Source organism: Cyclopterus lumpus, chromosome 20 (assembly GCF_009769545.1).
Source record: "Cyclopterus lumpus isolate fCycLum1 chromosome 20, fCycLum1.pri, whole genome shotgun sequence".
NCBI lineage: Eukaryota > Metazoa > Chordata > Actinopteri > Perciformes > Cyclopteridae > Cyclopterus > Cyclopterus lumpus.
Window position 1 is genome coordinate 13,245,229 of NC_046985.1, and position 22,094 is coordinate 13,267,322.

Sequence of the window (22,094 nt, forward strand, 5' to 3'; positions counted from 1 at the left end):
GAATAAGCAGCCACATACAGTATCAACCTGGACCATGTAGTGTATTAGAGCTGTGTCTCTTGTGGTGATCTGTGATTTATGGCTCCACCATGCGGCAGAAAACTACACGTAGGCCTTCTGTGGAGATATTTAACAAAAGACAGATGTCTCACTCTACCCTTGAATTGGATTTGCTAGCCAAATACCAAACACTTTGTTTGCTGTATATTATGTGATGCCTGTAAAATTGGTGTGTGTAGCAAAAGGTAGCAAATACAGTCATACACAAAAAAAACGTACTGATGATGATGACATTACCATATAACAAAATTGTTCAAAGCATTAGAAAACATACAATTTTCCTTCATAATATGTACATTTGCTTTTTTTTCAAGTCACACAAAAGCCACCGCGACCGGCTATGCCTACATAAACATTTTTATTTCGAAACCTCTTCCCTGCAACCCCTACTTTTGAACTAAATTAAATAGAAATACAGCGATCAAAATAGCTGTGGCTCCTAATTCACATTGATTCTTAGATCTTGGAAAAACTAAGGGTTCTTAACAATCACTTGTTGTTACGGAAGTCTTAGAAGGAAAAATAAAAAGCTTGACCAACATAAAAATGGTGTAAAACCTAAAACATGTGGAGAATCAACAAGGGATGATTATAGCTCATAAGGCAAGCAATGAAGAGCTTTGTGCAAATCAATTTATAGCGACACCTAAAGAATGTGAGTCTGGTGTAATCTCAGTTCTCCTCTCTCAATAATCATTTTCTGCATGTCAACATATTTTCCTCATTCTGTCATATGGCAGAGGACTCTTAGTTCATGGATTGTGGAGGTCCATTCATACATTGTCATATTCATGTAATGTAATGCTTGTAATGCTGTTCATTCTGTACACATGACATATATTGCTTCTGTCCATCTGGGTAGAGGGATCCTCCTCTGTTGCTCTCCTGAAGGTTTCTTCCCTTTTATCCCTGTGAAAGGTTATTGTTTGGGAGTTTTTCCTGATCCGATGTGAGGTCCTGGGACAGGGATGTCGTAGTGTACCGATTGTAAAGCCCTCTGAGGCAAATTTGTAATTTGTGATATTGGGCTATACAAAATAAACTGAATTGAATTGAATTTGCTGTTTTCATAATTTGCGGAGCCTATAAGTTATGTTGCTTGTGAGTGTTTTTATCTCACATCATAGTTCAAATGGACACTAATTGTATATAATAATATAAATGAAAATGATCAATGCAGGTCAAGCAAACAATCAACAAAAGTCACTCATTAAAAAAATAAAGGACGCAGATATGTATTTCTGGGTGACGTATCACCTCATCATACACGATCTTTGACAGCAGTGAGTCGAGGGGACGTCGCTTTGACGATCTTAGCCGACTTGTACCGAAGTGTGCCGCCAACCGGCAACAGCTCGCCTCGGTTGAACGGGCTTCTCCCTACGCAGTCTTCCACCCGCTCTTTGTCCGCGACCGGCTGACTGACGACGCGTTTCCCTTTAAGATGATGTCGGGCACAATTATGCCTCATTTAATTATTTCGCGTAATGTCGCCAGGCGAGACACCGGGACTGAACCGGCACCTTAAAGGGGAGTCCGGCACCCCCTAGTCTCCAAGTGGCGAACAGGAGCCCAGTGTCCTCGCTCGTGTCAACCGCAGCTCCGGTGTTTATCAGAGGCGACAGCGCGTCTCCGGGACAGACATGTCTTTTCATTCAGCGGAGGAGACGCGGTGAAGCTGCTCCGTCTCCCCCTCTCTCCGCTCCGCAATGTGTTGGATATTTGGAAAAGACAGCGGCCAGTAGCATTTCTTGCCGGCCATTTGACAGACGGCGTTTAAAAAAAAAAAGAAAGGGTAAGTAACCGCATGCGCCTGTTTTTGAAGCCAGACGGACGTTACGACAGCAGCCGTGTGTGTCTGATCGGTCCGCCGGGTCAGGTGTGAGCCTCGTCAGTCCGGTTCGACCCGTCTGGCCCAGCTGCGCCCCCCCCCCCCCCGCATTGTAATGTTATTCACCTCACTGTCGCTCTCTCTCGTATTGTTAGTGCTCCCACAGAGGCCAGCAGACCTTGTGTGTTACATTCCCTCCACGTCCTCTGCCCCCCTCGTGTAAAAGCTCTTATGTAACCCTGTGGGATTCCTGGCCCCAAGACTTCCTGGCTCCGTGCAAAGAAAACACGGCAACGCTGGCTGTTAGAGGAGCACCATGTGCACCGACAGAGCAGGCTGCCGAGGAAAAACACAGGTTGTTCACATTCCAGCCCTAAACCGGGGACACAAAGAGCAGCCTGCCGTGAAAACAGCCCTCCTTTAAGGGGTTTCTACCCATCTGATAGGGGCGTGACCCGCAACCCGTACACATCTACTGTATCCTGATCAAGTACACTGACAGCACTTGACAACAAAAACTGGTCACTCTATATTCTCTGTGTAACAACTGGGGGTCTTGACAAATACAGCTTTGTTATAGGCTTATAACAACCACCAGTGTTTTTATATACTGCAATAATAATTGCCTTCATTGATTTCATTGTTTGACCCATACAATGTTAGAAAATCGTGATTGACGTGGAAATTCCCCTTTCTCTTGTTTCATTTGCGTCCCATTTTTCTAGTTCCACAGGTTATGACCTCATAATCCTGGCAGGGATTTTTACTCTCTGTGGGTGGACAGGATTGGATTATGTAAATAATCTGCTCCTGCATGGAACAGCATTCTTCTGTCTGGCACAAATCTCTAGACGGTTATTTGCTCAGTGTTTAAAATAGTGTAGCCTCACTGTGAAAGGGCCCGGCCCGGTGCCCCCCCTCCCCCCCTTGCTCTGAAGCTGATGGACCAAATGCAAGTTACTGTGAACTTTCACATTAGTGTCACTCCACAAATTGCGTGCAACATGTGGTTCAGCACAGAGGGCAATAACACACACACACACACACACACACACACACGCACACACACACACACACACACACACACACACACACACACACACACACACACACACACACACACACACAGTGTCTTAAAATTTGCCACGTAATGCCATTATGTTCGTCTAATATTTGACTATATTCAGATGTCCATACTGCAAGTAGGCACACTACCAGGACACTGAAGCAACTAAATTGAATGTAGCCCTCATTGATTTTGTTAAAAAATGTTATTCCTGTTTTTTGTATTTTCATTATCTCAACTAGTTAGGCTGCTACATGTCAGTCCCGTGTTTTGGTGTTTAAACTATACAATAATTCAGTGTACTTTTATTCTTCCACAGAGCTCTCCCACGTCTCTCCCCCGCTGCCTGGGGAGCCACTTCCACCTTTAACCTTCTCTAATGATGATATCCCCGGACTCTCCCCCTCTGGTCTCCCCTTCCCCATGTCCTCCTCCCCCTCCGTCCCTCCCTTCCTCTCCAGTCCCCTCCTCCCCGGCCCATTCGTCCTCCTCCCTCCCCGCCCCGCCCTCGCTGCCTCCCACGGGGGAGGTGATGGTGCTGGCTCTGGGCAGGAAGAAGCAGAGGGTCCTGATTGCTCTCTCCATCCTGCCCAACCTCTTCCTGGCCTTTCTGCTTTCCTCCGACCCCCTCATCACCCTCTCTTCGCCCCACCACTGCCACCTGCCGGGGCCCCTACCGTCACCTGAAGTGCTGAACGCCTCGCTGCCATGGGAGAAGGGGGTGAGGCCCGGGGACAGTGGGGGCCTGTCCCAGTGTAAGCAGTATGTCAACGGCAGCCAGTCAGCTGTGGTGGACTGCGAAGCCGGCTGGGACCACAACGTCACGGAAGGGCTGAGGAACAACATCGTTACTCAGGTAGAGCTCCGGCCTGGGATCTTCCTTAGTGCTCTAATTATGGTCCTGGCCTGGTTCATTGTTTGGGCTTTCTGTGGGAGGGCTCCCTTATTTGTGTTTATGTCTGGATTTAGGGCCTTGAAATGCTGAAACAGTTTTATTTATATCCCGCATTTATCCACAGCAGGGTCTTGCTGAGCATGCAGCCTCCTTTTTTACAATCCCTTACACGTAGTTTAAACCTGAGTCGAATAATCTTTCTCGTACTTTGTTACGGTTGTGTGGGGATGGTAGTTGTTGTGAGAACTTGTCTTGTTGGTGCGTTCAAGAAACCCAACCCAATGTCAGAGATTCTGAAGAACCCCAATAGCATTTTCCTCCAGTTTGATGCAGGTAATGAATGTCCGTAGTCCCTTTTTGTTTGGGGCAGTCCCATGAGACCCATGTCACTGAGATTAATCCCAGGACAGTCTGACGCTGTTGTTCCATACACACCTCTGCGAAAACACAGCGCTGCACATGAGGGACAACAAACTGTTCATTTTGGGGAAAGTGTCTCTGAGACACTCACCCACTCAGTCTTCGTGCAAGCGAGCGTCCCAGACCTTCAGGCTGGAGGCTCGAAGCTACATTCGCCGCGACTGGCGGAACACGACTGAACCTTTCGGTCGCATTGTTGGGGATTTAGGCACCAATATATCTGTGCCTGCGGAATCCATTTAGATACTTATTATAACAGTTTCAACCATGGCAGGAGGGCTGTGAGGCCCCGTTGGGTAATGCTCAGGGACTCATTCAGAAACGTGTCTTTTTACCAAAGTCACTGTAAATATGTCACTAAGGAAAAACAATCCCTGCTCACCACCAGGTTACCATTGAGATAGAGAGTGAGAGAGTGCACTTACATTAATAGACATCAAGGTAGAAATATCTCAGTCGAAAAGGTCGAAAAGCATTTTTTACCTAATGGGGTAAAACATAAACAAACATAGGAATGGTCCCTTAAAAATGTCTGGCTTAGTAACTGTTTCCAAAGCAGGGATTGGAGGACTTAAATCATTCATTTTGCGTCCCTGCTTTGAGGATCTGAACCTCCTGCCCACAACTTTGTATGTGTGACCTTTTTAACTGTAACTTACTTCTTGTCTCATCCAAACAGCAGACAGGCAGGTTGACAATAAAGTGAAATAGTGAGTATTTTGTCACGATGATATTATATTGCCTTTAAATCAGACCGTGTCCCATAAAACACCACACATATTGACAGGTTTGAAAAATATCTTTGTATCAACAATTTCAGGTGGTTTCTTTACCTCTTATGCTCATACCTACACATTTGATGTTCTTAGAGGATGACACAAAATGAAACAATATATTCTGGGTCACCAGTGGAGCTTGTGTTTCTCAGTGAAATGATCCATTTAGGTCTGATTCTTGTATTTTATAACTGTAGCAGAAAGCTGCTCCTGGCCCCGTTGTTCATATTCATAAAAGCAACCGGCATCCGTTTGATACATGTATATGAATTGTAATAACAGGCAGTCAGTGTGATACAGGCCATGTTGGTTTCTACGCTGCTTGTTTGACTTGCATGCCCAGTGGGAAAAAACATGCATTTTCCTCTCAGAGTAAAAACATGAAATTGTTCTTGTTCATGTCTTTAACAGAGCTCAGCCAGCTGCTCACAGTTTCCCACTCAGGCTGGTCACTCTGTGGCCTGTGTGTCTGCTTTCATTTCTGGTGTCCACTGATGTGGCAACCACACCCAACCCTCCAGTCCATTATTAGGGCAGCTTGCTGGTAATCCACCCACTTCACTGCAGCGAGCCGAGGATGTGTAAACGCTGCCAAGGGAAGCATTTAGCAGGAGTATGTGAGCAAATGCATTCTTAAATGCAAATGCAGTCTTAAAGTCGGTAGCTATATATTTACTATATCCTCATATATATATATATTGACATTACTTTTTAAATGATATAAAGATTATACTGCTTTCAAGCTGTAAAGTGATCCTGGAACATCTGTAACCTAAAACATCTCTTGTCCTGGGTCTGACGCAAAGAAATCGAGTGCAAATTACAACAAAAAAATGAATTTTGTGTCGGTGGCACAGGACCAGCAAGGCTGTGTTTCAGACAGAAATGTAAAAGGAGGAAGTGGTTAAAGGTGTCGGTCTATTCCAAAGACACATACCTGACTGGTGCATGTGCATGAGCCAAAAACCAGTCCGGGGAGATAACAAAGTCATTTGTTTGCTTTCCACCCGTATGAGCACTACGTTGCCCTTTACCCGGCTGGTGTGCATTGTTGTGGCTCTGTGCCTCAGCAATAGGATAGCTGATGTTATGTGACAGGCTTTTATGTTTCTGTGCAAGGGCTCTAATTATGTAAGGCCTCTTTTTTATTCATCAGCGGCCCTCTGCTATCCCCCGCTAGATTCTTAAAATAATTTTGCTTTCAGCAGCCAGCAGAGAGCGGCGTTAGCAGAGCTCAGCGGCTAATGCGAATCAGTGGTTTGGCTTAAAGTGATTAAAACTCAGATCTGAGAGCAGAAAAATACATACATGTGCCTACACTATTATGTACAGTCCCACAGTAACACTTCTGTTACCACTATTTACTACTATTTATAGTATTGGCGCCAGTACTACCTCTAATAAAAGTAATACATTGTTATCACCTGAGGAGTTTAATGGATCCTCAAGGCTTTAAAATGCGTCACTCTCTCAGCCTGTGATCTCCTTTTGTAATTTAAGTGTACACATCATTATTTATACAAAACACAACAGTAAACAGTAAAAGCACACATGTTATTACATCCAAAAAGGACCACACATGGATTTTCTTGCACCATCTCTGTGAAGTAATTGAATAAGAATTTGGCCTGTGAATAAATACAACTGGTTGCCTTTTGAATCATTCAATTAATTATTGAGTAAGGAATTTAATTGGCCAAAGGCATGTTTCTTCATGAGCTACTCAAGCTAACGATCAATCTGATTCCTCAGTGACGTTGTTCATTTTGACTTGAAAAGAGTCGGACACACCAATGCAATGCTTTAAAAAACTCTCTCCTTGTAAACCAGACATCACCTTGCACTCAAATTGATTGAACTATTAATTATTGTCAGAATGAAGGTGACTTCAGGTTCCCGAACATGCACAGTATGTTGTTGTTGACAAATGATAACTAACAGATCTGTCTTCCTCGCTTTCGGCTCGTCCAGTGGGATTTGGTGTGTGGTCAGTACTGGCTGGTCCCCGTGGAGGAGGTGTGTTTCATCCTGGGCGTCCTGACTGGCTGTCTCGGCCTGGGCTTTGCTGCTGACAGGTAATACATACACACACACACACACACACACACACACACACACACACACACACACACACACACACACACACACACACATGCAAGGCAAGTTCTGTCCAAAGGTTACTCTGTGTCGATTAGGGAAGCTTGTTCCTCAATCTTCCGTCTCTTGTTCTTTTTACGTTGCAGATTCACTACCTCACGACCAAAATACACATAGACATGAAAACTTACGCACGCATAGTACACAGTTTAGACAGCAGATGGTGAAAGAATATATCACAATGACGTGATGAGGAACTGCTCTGCTTGTAGATATAATCATTCTATTCAATTCAATTCAGGTGGTCATACACTAATGAAAACATAGTTATTAATATTATATTCCATTTCTGCCAATATAACACCATAAATACCACACGCTGTTCCTTTTTAAAAAAAAAGTCACATCATTATAATGTCTTTCAATAAAAATGAGAATAATTATGTGAAAATCATCAATCCCTCTTTTACCGCAAATCATATTGCAGTTAAAATAATCACAATTTCATATTTCTGTTTGAAACTGTTTCTGCCCTATCAGCGAAAACAGCATGAAGCTCATTGTGTCAGAGTGTCGGCCTGTTTGCATGAGCATGTTTTTATTCTGCTGGAGCTTGGGACCTCATGCTTGCAGGCTGTATTTGGCAAAACCCAAGCACATCCCATAATTGACATAATGGATCCAGCCTGCTGTGTTGTCGTACTGAGGACTACGCAGGGGGAAGCCGTAGTTTTGGGGGGAATTGTGAGGGAGAGGATGCGAGTTTAATCAGCTAACAGCCTTCATTAATTTGCTGACCAATTGAGCGTCTGTTTGTTAAGACTAGTGAGTCAACGCTGCCTCCCGGGAACGGAAGAAGAAGGAGAAAAGGGAACGGTGCTACTCTGACGGTTGGAAACCAAAGTGCTGAGCTGGCATGCAGCTGACAATTGGATAATCATCACATTTAGTGAACCGTTGTGCTTCATACTTGAACTTGAGATGCATTTCCATTTTCTATTTTTATCTTTGTGATTGCAACATTTTGTTTTGAAAGGTTTTCTTTAGAACCTATATAGAATTGATGTATTCTTAACATGTAAATTCAATTTGACCAAATTGTGTGAAGTTGGAAATGATGCGGTCTTAATTTAGTTAAAACATTTAATCTAATTGAAACTTTGTCAGAATTATTTGTAAATTACATAAAACTAGGAATGTGGTAACAATATGAATGGTTCATGATGCTGTAAACATTGTTGTCCATTGTATCTCATCTCTTTTATTCACAATGGACCGACAATGAAACTTGTGTTTTTGCTCTTGAATAATTAGCTTTGACTTTATCTTCTATTGCTGTTGTTGTACATCTTAGTTTCATGTTTTTATCTGGATTTGGAATTAAATGTCTCTCTTTCTTTGTGACGATAAAATGACTATCAATCAATAAGTTGTAGTAGTTGTATTAAAAACTGAACGTGTATGTGATTTAATTATTTTTGCTGTCATAACACAGCTGTAATGTGTCGTTCAGGTCGTGTTCAGTAACCCTACATGTCTCTGTTTCCCTGCAGACTGGGCAGGTCCAAGACTCTGCTGGCTTCTCTGACCTTGTCGGTGGTGTTTGGGGTGTTGGTGTGTGTCTCTCCGTATCCCTCCATCTTCATCGTCATGCGTTTCTGTCTGGCGGCGGCTAGTGCGGGAGTCTACCTCACTCTGTACATCACTCGTGAGTCTTACAACATTTGAAGGACGCCCCGCATTTAATTTGTGTAGAAAGATCCACGAAACAAGATAAAGAGTCCGCAGCCGCGGGAGACTGTAGTCGGGCACAGCGAAGCTTTCACTTTGTTTGGCAGGTTCACATCGTAGTTCAGTGCGCTTGCAGTCCAACGTAAAGGCAGATCTGTGTTGACGTTGTGTTTGACGGGCAGGTCTGGAGCTGTGTGAACCCTCTCTGAGGCTGCTGGTGACCATGCTGGCCGGGCTGATGACTGTCGCTGGAGAACTACTGCTGCTGGCTGTTGCCCTGGGCTGCCAGTCCTGGAGGGGCCTGCTGGGAGCCGGCGCCGCCCCACTAACACTTTTCCTCAGTTATGGGTACGAGTGTGTATGTCTGTGTGTTTGTCTAAAGTATGCAATGTGTTTATTTTCCTGTAAAACTGCAGTGACAAGAGAGTGAAGGAACCTGATAGTCTTTTGATAAAGTACCTTGATGCCAACTGACTTGCTGCAAGCTTTATTGGATCGTATCGATTTCAATCCCCTCGTCACACTGAGCCTTTGAGTTCATGTCAGAATGCATTTGGACTACTTCCTTTAAGGTCCCCAGTCCCTCTAAGACCTCTGTTAGAAGATAAGCCTTTGGGTTCAAAAACAAATGAACAGAGATTAAAGTGTTATTATTAGCAACGAATTGCAGTTTTGTATGCAAAGCTGGATTAAGAAATAAAGAATTCTTTGTCACCCACATACGTTATTTTCCATGCGGAAGGACCAAATATGAGGTTTGGTGCTCAGTAAAGGTCAACAAAGATCACAGAGTGAGCCAGACTTATGTTTTGTTTCCTCTGCAGCATTCCCGGGTTGTTTCCAGAGTCTCCACGCTGGCTACTTCTGTCAGAGAGATCAGCAGACATGAACTCCTTCACTGAGAGAAGAAACTCCAACAGAGATGTGAGGGACGACGAGAGCTTCACAGGTGTGTGTGTGTGTGTCTTTTTGTCTTTTTGCCTCGTTAGTACAATTTGTTGGTGCTGGTGTGAAAGCTGTCAATTGAACCCTGGAGCAGACCAAGCCACCAAACTCAGACTGCAGATGTGTGATGACTCCTCGAGGTTATTAACAGGCAAATGGCTAGCAGGTCAAAAGTTGTAAAACTACTGCGCTTGCAACCAACTTTGTGTACTCTGTCACTTAATTAAGTCCATTAAAAAGGTGCGTGACAGTAATCACACAGTAATACAACCTGAATCACTGTTGTACAAGGCGCGTCATGCCCGTGCACTTTTCGACGTTCGCACCAGTTGACTGGAAACACGCAAAAGGGATTTTATACAGACCGGTCTCTACCTGTTGGTCATTATTCATAACGTGCCGTCGATTTGCATTCTAATAATTGACTACTATTAATTCATCTAATCAGTTACAAAAAAAATGTACACATCCGTTTGATTTGTGTAAAATGTCAGAGTGAACGGGAACCAAATCAGAACTAAAATGCCACAATGTATCATTTTATTTTCCTTGATCCGGACCGAATGAACCCATCTACGAGTGTGAATACGCCCCAATTCTCTCCCTCAAACTGAGCTCACGCTTCTCTGCATCACTGTCGGGTTGAATGGATTTTCAGTTGATGAAAGGCTGCATTATTTATGGTTCGCTCAGAGCATTTCAAAACACGAGTACATATCTCACACCACTACCAAGAGATGGTAATGATGCCTAATTAAAGTTCATGATTTATTCAGGACACGTGGCATTATGACAAAGTATAATGACCTGCACCTACAAAACAATCTGGGCTGCATATTCACTGGGCTCTGCAAACAGTTTATATGTACACATGTGTCCCAGGTAGTGAATCGATAGTAGGTAGTTGCCACCTTAAGTTACATGTCTTGACATTGGCTTTACGTCCTCTGTGTTTGGGGGTTCCATAGATCTCACTGCTGTATGTGTAAAGATAATGATTATAATTGCAAAATGAACCATTCTTTTCTTCAAATATATTGATTTAATTAATGTCTGTTACGGATAATGACCGAAGTTATATATATGTATACATTGGCAAATACATTAATAAACAAGTACATGGCTAAAATACATACCTGCTTACAACTATAATATAGTGGCATAGTTTGTATATAGTGTTAATAATAATAATTAATAATGTGCCAATTGTTTGAATTGGGAATCAATTAGTATTTAGAGCCTGGTGCAGCTACAGTATAAACAACCTCTATTTGTATTTGCAACAACATTGAGTTAACTTGTGTCCTCCTGTTTAAAAGAGAATCAAGATCTTGTTGAGCCGAAAATTAAAAAGCCTGTTTTGTTTTGTTTGCCCGCTGCAGAGCTGGATTCAGAGCCGGCCCCCTCTTCACGCCCCCACCTGTCCTTCCCTGAGCTTTTCCACAGCAGGAACATCTGGAAGAACATGTGTGTGCTCGGCTTCACCTCGTAAGTCATCCCACTCTCTTGACACACGATTGAACCGGTTGCTGCTACGGTCTCATATTTCATCCTCCGTGTTTTGACTGATTCTTATATGTTCTCCCACTATGAGCCACTTTTATATTTAAACCCTCTTATAAATACATGACTCCTTGATCTTTGTTTTTTTTGTTGTCCTTCCTCCTTCAGATTCATCGCTCACGGCATTAGTCACTGTTACAGCTCTTTCCGAGGTGATGTCAGAGGCACAGCCCCAAGCTTCTATTGGACGTACCTGCTGTCTGTGTGTGCAGGGGGCGGTGCCTGGCTGTTGCTCTGGGCGACTGTAAACAGGTGCGGTCGCCGTGGCATCCTGCTCCTCTCCATGACGATGACGGGGCTGGCCTCTTTGATCCTCCTGGGACTCATGGAGTGTAAGCAGGCTTTAGTTGCAGGATATCCTTTTCTTCAAGTAAATCTAGTTTTAGATGAAGAAAGCTATTAATAGTCTTTGCCAACAAGGTGGACACAGTCACCCTTCAAATCCTCAGAAGTCCCCCCTGTTGTTATGGAGACATAATGCCTTGTAAGGACCAAAGGCCTTGCTTCCTTAAATCCTGACTGGAATGAAAGTAAAAAGTTAGTTTACTCAAAGTTAAGCTCAGCTTTATGGTCATATAGATCATCTATACACCACTGACTTCATGTTGGACTCATGCTTCATGCATTATGAAATAAATTAAAAGTAAACCGGTCAGATCTGCTAATGGAAAAATACATTCCAGGTGCCTTTGTCTTTCCACAGCTTGCTGTAGAAACACACTCACAGTTGCTTCGGTGTCAGTCTCCCCCTTGTGGATGAAAATAAGTATGACACTCAGTTAATGTAGGACACTGCAGTGGCAGCAAAGTCAAAGCTGTGTCTGGTGCTGTGCTTTAATCATGCAACAAAGGCTGAGGGGCCAGTAGCACTGGGTGGTGCTGGGGTTTCAGGTGGCCTCTCATAGGCTAATCACTGCTCTCTGTGTCTGTTATTAAGTTATGGAGAAAATATTATTTAGAGTTCTACATTAGAAATCAGTTCACATCCACAGGGCATCATGATGAAAAACAGGAATGCTACACTCCATCAAGCTTGTTCTTCTTCCCCCCCTTTAGATCTCAGTGAGACGGCCATCACAGTTTTCTCGGTGCTGGGTCTTTTCTCCTCCCAGGCCACCGCCTCCCTCTGCATCCTCTTCACTGCAGAGATCATGCCCACCATCATCAGGTAGCCCGAACACAGCAATGATCATTTAAAAGTTGTATTATCTCTCTTCATATAGTTTTGTGTTAATATTTGCCTCAATATGAGCCTTCTCAGCCCGTTAGTGCTGACAGAATGAATCAGGACATGAGAAACGCAGACAGCTGCTACAATAGTTCAACATTTTACACATGAGAATGATGTGAATTGTTTTTTAAATAATGTTAAGTAGTAGAAGCAGTAGTTTTATTTGTGTTTTATTATTGCACGTGGACAGATAGGCTAACTGTTTCCCAATGTCTCCAGACTTTGTGCAAAGCTAACACGCAGCTAAGCTGACTTTGGCTTCATATTTAACAGACCAACAAGTGGTGTCATTTTTATCATCGTGCTCTTCATAAGAACAACAAATAAGTAAATGATTGCATTTCCGAGAATGTTGAACTATTCTTTGAAACTAATACACACATTTTTATAACAGTGGCATTTTTACACTTATTATACAAATTTAATCAAACCATTTAAACGAGATAAGCTTTATGAATGCAATGAAAAATCAAAACCTACCGTATATGTGTGTGTAAGTGTAACATCTGAAGTTGTGTGTGTGTGTCTACAGGGGCACTGCTGTGGGCACAGTGCTGGCCCTGGGCTGCGTGGGCCGCCTCAGCTCCCCGCTCATGGACCTGAGGAACCACTACGGCTACTTCCTGCACCACGTGGTCTACTCCTCCCTGGCCCTGTTGGCCGTGCTGTCCATCCTCCTGCTGCCCGAGAGCAAGAGGAAGCCGCTGCCCCAGACGCTGGTCGACGGGGAGCAGTACAGACGCCCCCCGCTGGGCAGGAGGAGGAGGGACAATGTGCCGCTGCTGGCCACACCCAACCCAGAGACCTAAAAGACCGCCGGAAAGAGTGAGATGGACTCCGCTCAAGTCACCCACTTTGCAGCCAGAACATTCACATCCATCACGTTCATACAGAAGAAGAGAAAGGCCAAGCGATATAGAGAAAAGGGCTGCACCGATGACTGTGGACAGGGGACGAAGGGCGGTGATGAACGTGATCAGACGGCCTCGGCTCCTTAACAAAGCGTCTTTTAGTCATTCCAAACGCAGGCGGTTGGGTTGTTTCCTGCCCTTGAGATGTTGATGGATCTGACACACAATGCTCACAGATTCATGTCATTCATCGTAATCTCCTGACCAGACGGACCCCCCCCCCCCCCACCCCCCCCCCCCCAATCATGTGACACACCAGCATACTGCTGCACGCTGCCCCCCTGCCCCGTGCGTCTGTCGTAGAGATGAGAGTAGTCACCAATTATTCCAAGCATTTGTCTTAACCGGCATAGAGCGTTTTTTTGTTGTGTTTGCTGTGTACGACAACACTAGAAAAACAAAGTCAGCGTCGTATACTTCACTGTGACACTCTTGATGAAAGTCTCCCACGTGGCACTCCCAACAGGGATGGACCACAAGTTGTGAGACTCGATGGAGAGCGGGTGCTTTGTAAATACTCTAGCATTGGTTTCCTTAACTTCTGGGGGCATCTTGAGTTTTGTTAAAGCAGACCGTGTGGCTGGAAACTGCAGTGCAGTACGCTAATGCAGTGGCGAAGTGGTGCAGAGCTCTTTGAAACATTCTTATTAAAGATGACGGTGGATAATTTGACACAAATCTTAAAACTTAAAAGACCCGTTTTAGGGGCGTGAATCAACTGATATCAATATTGGGATCAGAAGCTAAAAACATAACAAAAAAAGGCCTTCAAATAGAAAGGTGTCAATGTTCAAACTGTGTAAATCCAGTCAATTAATCTGGCCGGGAGCCAGCAATATTTATGTCTTATTTATGTTGTTATTAAGCATAATCGATAAATTATCCAGAGGCCTCGTATTTTAAAGTATTACGCTAAATATTGTGAAACTGGATTGAGACGAATCTGACTCTGATCCAAAAGAGAAGCTGTAAACTGTCCCAACATTCCTATCTGCATGTTTGAAGGGCTTTTTTTAATTCAGTATTTCCTCAGACGCTTATAGTTACTATTATAATAGCTCTCTAGATGACCAGTCTCAGTTGTAAGAGAATAGACGGGTACGAACAGTAGAACTTTACATGGTGACTTGTATGTGGACGTTTTGAAAGAGGTTGTCTGTTTTGCCTGAATGAGGATCGATGCTGGAGGACGGGCCCGGTGATTACGCTCCCTGAGGTCTGACTGAGAGCTGAAGAGGGCCCCCAGAGCTCCAAATGAACCCCCAAATCCTCAACCACGCACCCAGGATAGATCTTTCCTCTTGGCTTCTTTGTTTTCAGCTGGCTGATGCCTTGCTGCATATGGTTAAATCAAGATGGAGAATTACCAAAGCAAAAGAATCCCCGTGTACGTCAGTGGGCTCGGGTACTTTGTTTGCTCCACCTTTCACGGGTGCGTGACGTTAAGAGGAAGCGGGTGTTTCATTCGGACTCTTGACGTTGAGGACGTAGGACAATCACTTTTGCTGACTGCTTCTTCCTCTGTCGGCCTTTGGTGGGTTTTTTTCACTCTGTATGTTGCACTCAACAAGTCCTTAACAGTTATACACGGATAGTTATGATCACGATGATTAACTTGGCTCGAGTAGTATTATGTCTGACAACACTGATGAGCTGTTCAATGACGAGTATGATGCAGTTAACTATATAGCCTAATTTAATGTCAAATAAAACCGGTTCAACAAACAAGACATGGGCATTTCTTTGTATGAAGTATGACTTATGTGAGCTGTTTGATGGTATGCAATATACCCTTTTTTAATCTGTTTTTGTAGTTTTTAAGATGTCTGTATTTAACATTACAGAGAAGATAATACAATAGAAAGAAGTACCGTCTTTTTCATGCTCTTGGTCGGCACCATTTTGTACACTACCTTCAAAGGTTAGCTGCTCCTCTGTGTGTGAGCTTTAAGTGTTTATTTATGTCCACTGAGACCTTTACAAATATAAAGCAGCAGCCACAGGACAATGAGAGGGCAAGGTCCATCTGGGGATGACAGGTTTTTTTTATTTAATGGAGTATATTGTTTATGAAATCATTTAACTGTAAATATTTTACGGTGTCTGGAAATTTCTAATTGATATTTATTCTGAATAATTTGCAACAAATAATAAAAACCTGTTGACAAAGGGGTGAAAACAAGTAATATGAGACTAACATTGAACGTGACCTAAATCTACATTTCAATGGCAGCGCTAATCCATCGTCCACCCTGAAGTAAAACTGAGGACATTGCGATGTTCACCTTCCTCGATGTCCAACATGGGGCAGATGCTCAAGTCCAAAGTGGGGACCCCAACAAATGAGCCCAAAAGACTGAAAGGTGCGACGCAGGGTCCATTTTCATCAGTCTGAATGACAGAGTTTCTTAACATGAATGCAAAATGTTGTTTTTTATTTCCAGACAAACCTGAGTGAATCAGGACTGAAACTGACGAAGGCCTCATCGATGACGCTCCGTACAGAAAGCAGAGCTTCATACTGAGACAGACAGGTCTAACCATCTTTTACATTGAATACATCATATTTAAGACAAGAGGATTATCATCTTCCTTCACAAAAAGGTGAGCTTGCCAGGCGGCTGGAGGTCAAAGAAGGAAGTAGTCTCACACTTGAAGAACTGTTGGAGGAAGTCAAGCTGTTTCTATAACAACTAATGCTTCAACAATAAAGAGCCTGATGCCTGGAGGCAACATGACGTGACCTCAAGTTTCTTTATCAAAGCTCACGAGTCTGCTACAATGTATAAGATAAGGAGTATAACAAATACTCTTTATTTGTTTTCATTTATGTAGGATTTTGTTTGAAAGAAAATCGGGACATTAAACCATGTCATTCTTAAGTGAAGTTGACTTTCTTTATTAATATTAAATACTTTTTGAGATACAAAATTTGACACGCGAGACTATGGCTTTTAAAAGACTTTTTTCGTCATGCTATATTCTGACTTTTAAGACTTGACATTCTGTACCGTGACATGCTACATTGGAGCTATTTATTTGATATTTGTATTTAGTTATTTTTTTCACAAGTAGGATGGTTTAAAACCTGTTGTTTTATTTGTTTTAACCAGTTATAACCAGGAAGATAATCACAGAATAATATAATGATGTTTCACATCAAATTAAACAGCACAAGATGAGCTACAATAATTAGCCATTTTAAAATGCTCCAAACACAACTCACACAATACTAAAATAACAACATATGTATCATATTTATATTTCACCTTAAGTCAGCTCACTTGCCAGTTTTTTTATTTCCTTCTGTAAAAATGTACGCAACATCCATGCACATTACAAACTCCAGGGATGTGTACAGATTGTATAGGGATAACGGAGAAATGTGTAAATAGTTTATTGTGCTTTCCAGTTTTACCAGTTTTTTACATTTCTTATTAGAAATGTTTACAGTTTGTCAAAATAAAATATGTTCCTTTGTTCTTTTGTTTGTTTGCTTGTTTTGTTTAGTTAAATAAATCATCAGAAAAACAGAATCCCGTATGGACAATGCTTTCTTTTGGCTGCGTAAACCTTAAACCCTTTGATTTATGTTTGTTTTTGATTTGTTGGACAAATGGCCACTACATACTATATTGTGACCTTTTTTCCCAATATACAATAATATTACTTTTTAGAATTAATAAGCCATGACCATTTTTATATTGAATGGTAAGAGACAGGATTTTGAAGAGACTGGATGGACTTGATTTGAGTTAAAGTCTGGACTTGAGACACATGTTCTCCCAGCTGAGCTAAAGGCAAATGTTTCATTTCTATATTATATATCATAACTTTCAAAATATTCCATACTTTTTATTTTGAGACATGCAATAGTAAGCATTTCTTATGTCATACTACACCAGGACTTTTGCTGACCTTTTCATTATTTGCAATATATTATATGCAGCTCCTCTTACCAGCAGTGCAAACTCCACAGGGGGTTACCTTCACTCGTAGCTTCAATGAGTGGAATTTACCAGCAAAGTCAGTAAAGTGTAACGAATTACTACAACGGCACTACATGGTTGTAATGTCGCGGCATCCAACAGAAATCTATTAAAAACGGCAGATTCATCGCCACAGATAACTTAAACCTGTGACAACATCGCCTCGGCCTGATCAACACTTTCGGCTCCACCACACAATTTCAGATCATTTGATGACTTCTGTAGTGCAAGTAAAATAATCTGTCAAACGGACCAGCTTCTAGAGGAAGGTTATGAAGTTTATTAGAAATACCAACTGGATCGGAATCATACAAGAACAGCACTGAATCAAGAGCCCAGTTTCCCCCAAACAAATAATAAACCTAAATCTACATGTGTAGCTGTGTATTATGCGTGTCCATCTTCTTTCACAACAGTCCCAGTTGGTATTCCACCATGATGTGTGGCTCGCCCATCATTTCACTCTGGAATGGATCTGCAGAGTAAGTTCAGGTGGTTAGATATTATATTCAGACAGTTGTGCGAATAGTTGTGTAAAAGTGAAGGGGGGAGGGGCTTCTCACCGTTGAGGATGTCCTCAAAGCCGATGGACTCGTCATTGCCTCTCAATGTATCCAGAGCCAGGTTTGAACTCTGCAAGAACGGCAGACGCTGGATCTGGAAGGAGGAGGGAGCAACACCGAGAGCAACGGGAGAGAAGAGTGACTTACAAACTGTAAACAGGGAGGGGAGCCAAATGAGGAACTAGGAGGTGGATTACTGGGACATGGGCATGTCTGTGTGTGTCTGTGTGTTACCTGTCTAGCTGCCCTGTACTCCATCTGCAGTTTGAGCGGAGCATGAAGACCCTGGATGCTTCTGAGTGTAGAGAAATTCATCTTGTCCTGGTTTGGCTGGAACTGCACAACACAGAGACACACAAAAATATTGAGTACCCCAGGAACAACAACTAGAATGTCCACCATTAGACGTTCCCTTGCTCTTACTGCTACTAATGTGTTTGTTACAAATAAAACAAAAAAGGCTAAAAACGCAGCAACCTGCGATTTGTCTGATCAGGCCTCAACGTGAACGCACAGGCAATGCTGTTTTATTGTTAAGCCAAAAAGGAAGTATCCTCTCATTTATCCCCTCTCCCCCCAAAAATTGAGTTTTTGTCGAAATGAACATCGATCCTACTAACAATAAGTCACAGTTTACATGTTATAATGTAAAGACATTTTGACAAGCATCACTTTAATTACAAAACATAATTGTGTTTCGTTGTTTATTTAGACTTCGTCCTTTGTCAAATGACCTTGTTAGTTGAATTTTTGTTTTCATATTTCCTTGATCTCATCCTGTTTGTGTTTTTAAAAAAAGCAAAGTTTAAGTTGACTAAAAGTAAAAGATGTTAGTATGGTTTGTCAAAATAAACTTCTTCAGTCAATCAAGTCATCACCTCATTTATTTCTCACAGTTATTGTCACTGTAAACTTCCTCCTGACTATGCTTGTTGAGTGTACATTTCGTCATCTCGGTCGCTTTTTTGGCAACGAAAATAAATCTATATTTTGGTTTAGTTTTAAATGTTTGTATTAAAGGCTGATTTGTTGGTAAACACAACATTCAAAGCTTGGCTCAACGACACCAGAACCTTTATTGGCTGAACTCCTTTAAGAATGAGGCACGTCCTCTCAGCTATTCACATCGCCATGTTTGCTTTCTTTTTTTCCAGCTGTGTCCAACATTTTTAGAGCTTCCCCTTGAATGTGTTTTTTGTAATAGTCACAGATTAATGTCAGTGCCATCTTGTAACCATCCAGTGTTAGGTGGGGAAAACAGGTCCCTGACGAACATATAAAATAACGCTGCTACTTAAATATATCAGGTTGGCCAAGCTGACACCTGTGATGAGTTCTCCCTGCGCTAACACCCACTACAACTAGTCAAAACGTTTGCTGTCAAAAACGACCATGGGGTGCAGTTCATAATGACTCAGTGTCACCCACCCAGTGCTGAAAAGACATCTCATCTAATCGAATTGTGGACAAACGCGTATTTTCCTCTTACAATTCAGATTACTCACATTTTTCTCTGACAGCTCCAGTGGGTGGCTTGGAAGAAGTTCATTCTTTATGCTGGTAAAGCTGTGCAGCAAAAGAAAAAATAAATCAATAGAAGAAGCGGGTGAAAATCGCTTGTACGTACAGAAAGTAGTGAACACACAGTAGCTTCTCTCGACAGAGAAAGCTGTCACAGAAAATACATCACTGAGTTAATATAGCCCGACAAAAATAAATTCCTGAAACTTATAACTATATAGACAAATATAATTCATGAAAAGTTACGAGGATGATAATCTAGAGTTGAAAATCGGTTCCATCTGGATGACAAACTATAATGTTAATGCCATTTCTAGATTCTCGACATCGATACCGACACTGAATACTAAATGCAATGGATAACCAGGTACACACGTTAGGTGCTTGTTTGTTATTAAAAGCATGCAAATAAACACTGGTAGGATAAACTGAACAGTTACTATCCAGACAAGTTCAATCATGGTTTATCTAGTAACCATTTCATGATGCCACACATACAACTCAACCCAGTGACATTGCTGCCCATGTGTACGGTAAGGTATGAGTTGTGCATGTCGCACTGGGTTACACCAGAGGAACTGTATGGGGTCTCACCCGCTGCGCAGAGAGTCCTGCACGCCGTACGCTCCCTGCGGACACAAGCCGGCCACAGGGACGCTGTCTTTCAGCTGAGAGCGAAGTCCTCGAGTGTTCTGGGAGGAACAGAAAAGACACACATTCACCGTGAACAGCTGCTAACGTTTAGGTTATAGTACCTCGGTTACACATGTCAAAAGCTGACATCTTCTTCAGCCGCTCTGAGGTGCCGCATAGCTCCGCGCTAACTAGCATTAGCTTGAGTGACTAATCAAATTCACAACGAACGTCACCAGTGACTCAGGGTAAAGATGCGAGCTGTTGGAAATAATATGTGTACAGCGATAAAAAACAAGATCTTGGTAATCGATAATGCTACGATAGCATACATTATATTAAGTGAGAGGAGACTGCAAACGTACCATTATAATTCCGTCTGTTCCACTTTCTTTTCGAAACACTTGAATATCCGGTTGGGTCGCGTTTTCAATACGTAACATCCGGTATGTACCGGCGTTGTTTACAGTTTTCTATTTAAAAGCTCGTTGTATTATGTCTCTTTGCACTGTATGCATAGGTGATTTGTTATTATGTATTTAAATGCAGTGCATTTTACCATCAAAAGAAAGTAAATACATGTCATACAACGATGATAACAGACTATGACACTCAATATTTATTTTGTATCACACATAGCACATCAAGGGGGTATAGCTCAGTGGTAGAGCATTTGACTGCAGATCAAGAGGTCCCCGGTTCAAATCCGGGTGCCCCCTCTTTTCCAGTTATCGCAACATAGATTTTTTGTAAATAAGGATTCGGTGAACTTCTTTCTCTCTTTGCAAAACTGTACATACATTTTTTTTTTATTAGAGCGAGTTTATGATTCCTTCACATATTTGACTGCAGGCATTCAACATATTTCACACAAGGGAGGTGAAGCTGGTAATAATTGCTCTAACTTTCCTATTTAAAAAAACTACAAAATATTCCACTTTTCTATATGGTAATACATTTAATATATATAATGAGTAAAGTATTTAGAGTTTATGTCGGAAATGCCACTAGAATCTGTGGCACAATATATAATCTGTACAGACACAAGCCTTTTGAAGATACAATTCTTTATTTAAAATAAAACGATTCATGAAAAGTGTGCACATACTGAAGTCCCCAGTGAATTGTATACATCAGACAAATGTATTTAAATGTGTTCATGTTCATTCAATCCAACATTCATGGCACAACAGTCAATCATAAATGATGGCATCTATTAAATGTCTCATATTTCTTCAGATGCAGCTATTGTTTCACAAGCCTTTTTGAGGATACATTGTACACCCATTTTATGATTGTATTAAACGTCCAGAACACACGTTGATGCCTTTACTCAAATTTATCTTTTTAGCTAAAAGCATTCAAATGACACTCTTGCGATAAATCCATCCATTCTGTGCTGCGCCAGATGTCTCCAGTTGTAATCAGTTTGATCTCATTAGATGTCACAGAGATTCAATAATAGATTTGTGGATTCTGGGTCACAGGAGTTCATCTCACTTACTCTCACTCTAATGACTCATCACAAAATAATTATTTGAATAAAGTCCAACAAACTAATGCAATAACACACATCACCATACGATATTACCATTGATCATACTTTATTACTTCAAGAATGATTACTGCATCAACAATAACTTAATTGCATTGATATTAGAATTCTTGCAGAATCAGTAACTTCTTTTAAATCACTTCTTAAAACCCATTTTTATAGAACTGCTTTTAAGTGATGTCGTCCTTTTATGCAGTTCTTTGGTTCCCCTATTTTAATTTGTCTGTTCTGCTTCATTTTGTAATTGTATTTTTCTATTCCATTATTGTGTTCATTGCCTATATGGCATGGTCTCCTTTGCCTCCTG

The 22,094-nt window shown here is 41.9% G+C and overlaps 2 protein-coding genes and 1 non-coding gene across 4 annotated transcripts; 2 read left to right on the top strand and 1 right to left on the bottom strand.

Moving 5' to 3' along the window:
• Nucleotides 1-1,376: 1,376 nt before the first annotated feature.
• Nucleotides 1,377-15,251, top strand: slc22a17 (solute carrier family 22 member 17). Its single transcript, XM_034560327.1, has 10 exons — nucleotides 1,377-1,855; nucleotides 3,277-3,813; nucleotides 7,020-7,123; nucleotides 8,699-8,853; nucleotides 9,059-9,224; nucleotides 9,701-9,825; nucleotides 11,204-11,309; nucleotides 11,493-11,716; nucleotides 12,441-12,552; nucleotides 13,148-15,251. Exons 2-10 carry the CDS (start codon nucleotides 3,337-3,339, stop codon nucleotides 13,422-13,424), a joined length of 1,746 nt encoding a protein of 581 aa, XP_034416218.1. The 5' UTR covers nucleotides 1,377-1,855; nucleotides 3,277-3,336; the 3' UTR covers nucleotides 13,425-15,251.
• Nucleotides 15,252-17,775: 2,524 nt separating this feature from the next.
• Nucleotides 17,776-20,658, bottom strand: LOC117749467 (proteasome maturation protein-like). Of its 2 annotated transcripts, XM_034560028.1 has the most exons (6): nucleotides 20,598-20,658; nucleotides 20,194-20,291; nucleotides 19,584-19,644; nucleotides 18,313-18,414; nucleotides 18,079-18,172; nucleotides 17,776-17,990 (listed from the first exon to the last, which is right to left on the bottom strand). In XM_034560028.1, the coding sequence occupies exons 1-6, from the start codon at nucleotides 20,598-20,600 to the stop codon at nucleotides 17,923-17,925; spliced, it is 426 nt and encodes a 141-aa protein (XP_034415919.1). In that variant the 5' UTR covers nucleotides 20,601-20,658; the 3' UTR covers nucleotides 17,776-17,922. The 2 variants fall into 2 exon arrangements, with proteins under 2 accessions (XP_034415919.1, XP_034415920.1); XM_034560029.1 differs by lacking the exon at nucleotides 17,776-17,990 and having other exon boundaries at nucleotides 18,113-18,228.
• A 221-nt stretch (nucleotides 20,659-20,879) lies between these two features.
• trnac-gca lies at nucleotides 20,880-20,951 on the top strand. The gene has a single exon. It is a non-coding gene; the product is annotated as a tRNA-Cys (tRNA).
• Nucleotides 20,952-22,094: the final 1,143 nt, after the last annotated feature.

Coding starts and splice junctions, on each gene's coding strand:
- LOC117749467 (XM_034560028.1), bottom strand. Junction 18,415..19,583: donor TGGAGCTGTCAGAGAAAAAT/GTGAGTAATCTG, acceptor TGTGTTGTGCAG/TTCCAGCCAAACCAGGACAA. Junction 17,991..18,078: donor CTTTGAGGACATCCTCAACG/GTGAGAAGCCCC, acceptor CTTACTCTGCAG/ATCCATTCCAGAGTGAAATG.
- slc22a17 (XM_034560327.1), top strand. CDS start 3,337: ATGATGATATCCCCGGACTCTCCCCCTCTGGTCTCCCCTTCCCCATGT. Junction 8,854..9,058: donor CCTCACTCTGTACATCACTC/GTGAGTCTTACA, acceptor TTTGACGGGCAG/GTCTGGAGCTGTGTGAACCC. Junction 11,310..11,492: donor TGTGTGCTCGGCTTCACCTC/GTAAGTCATCCC, acceptor TTCCTCCTTCAG/ATTCATCGCTCACGGCATTA.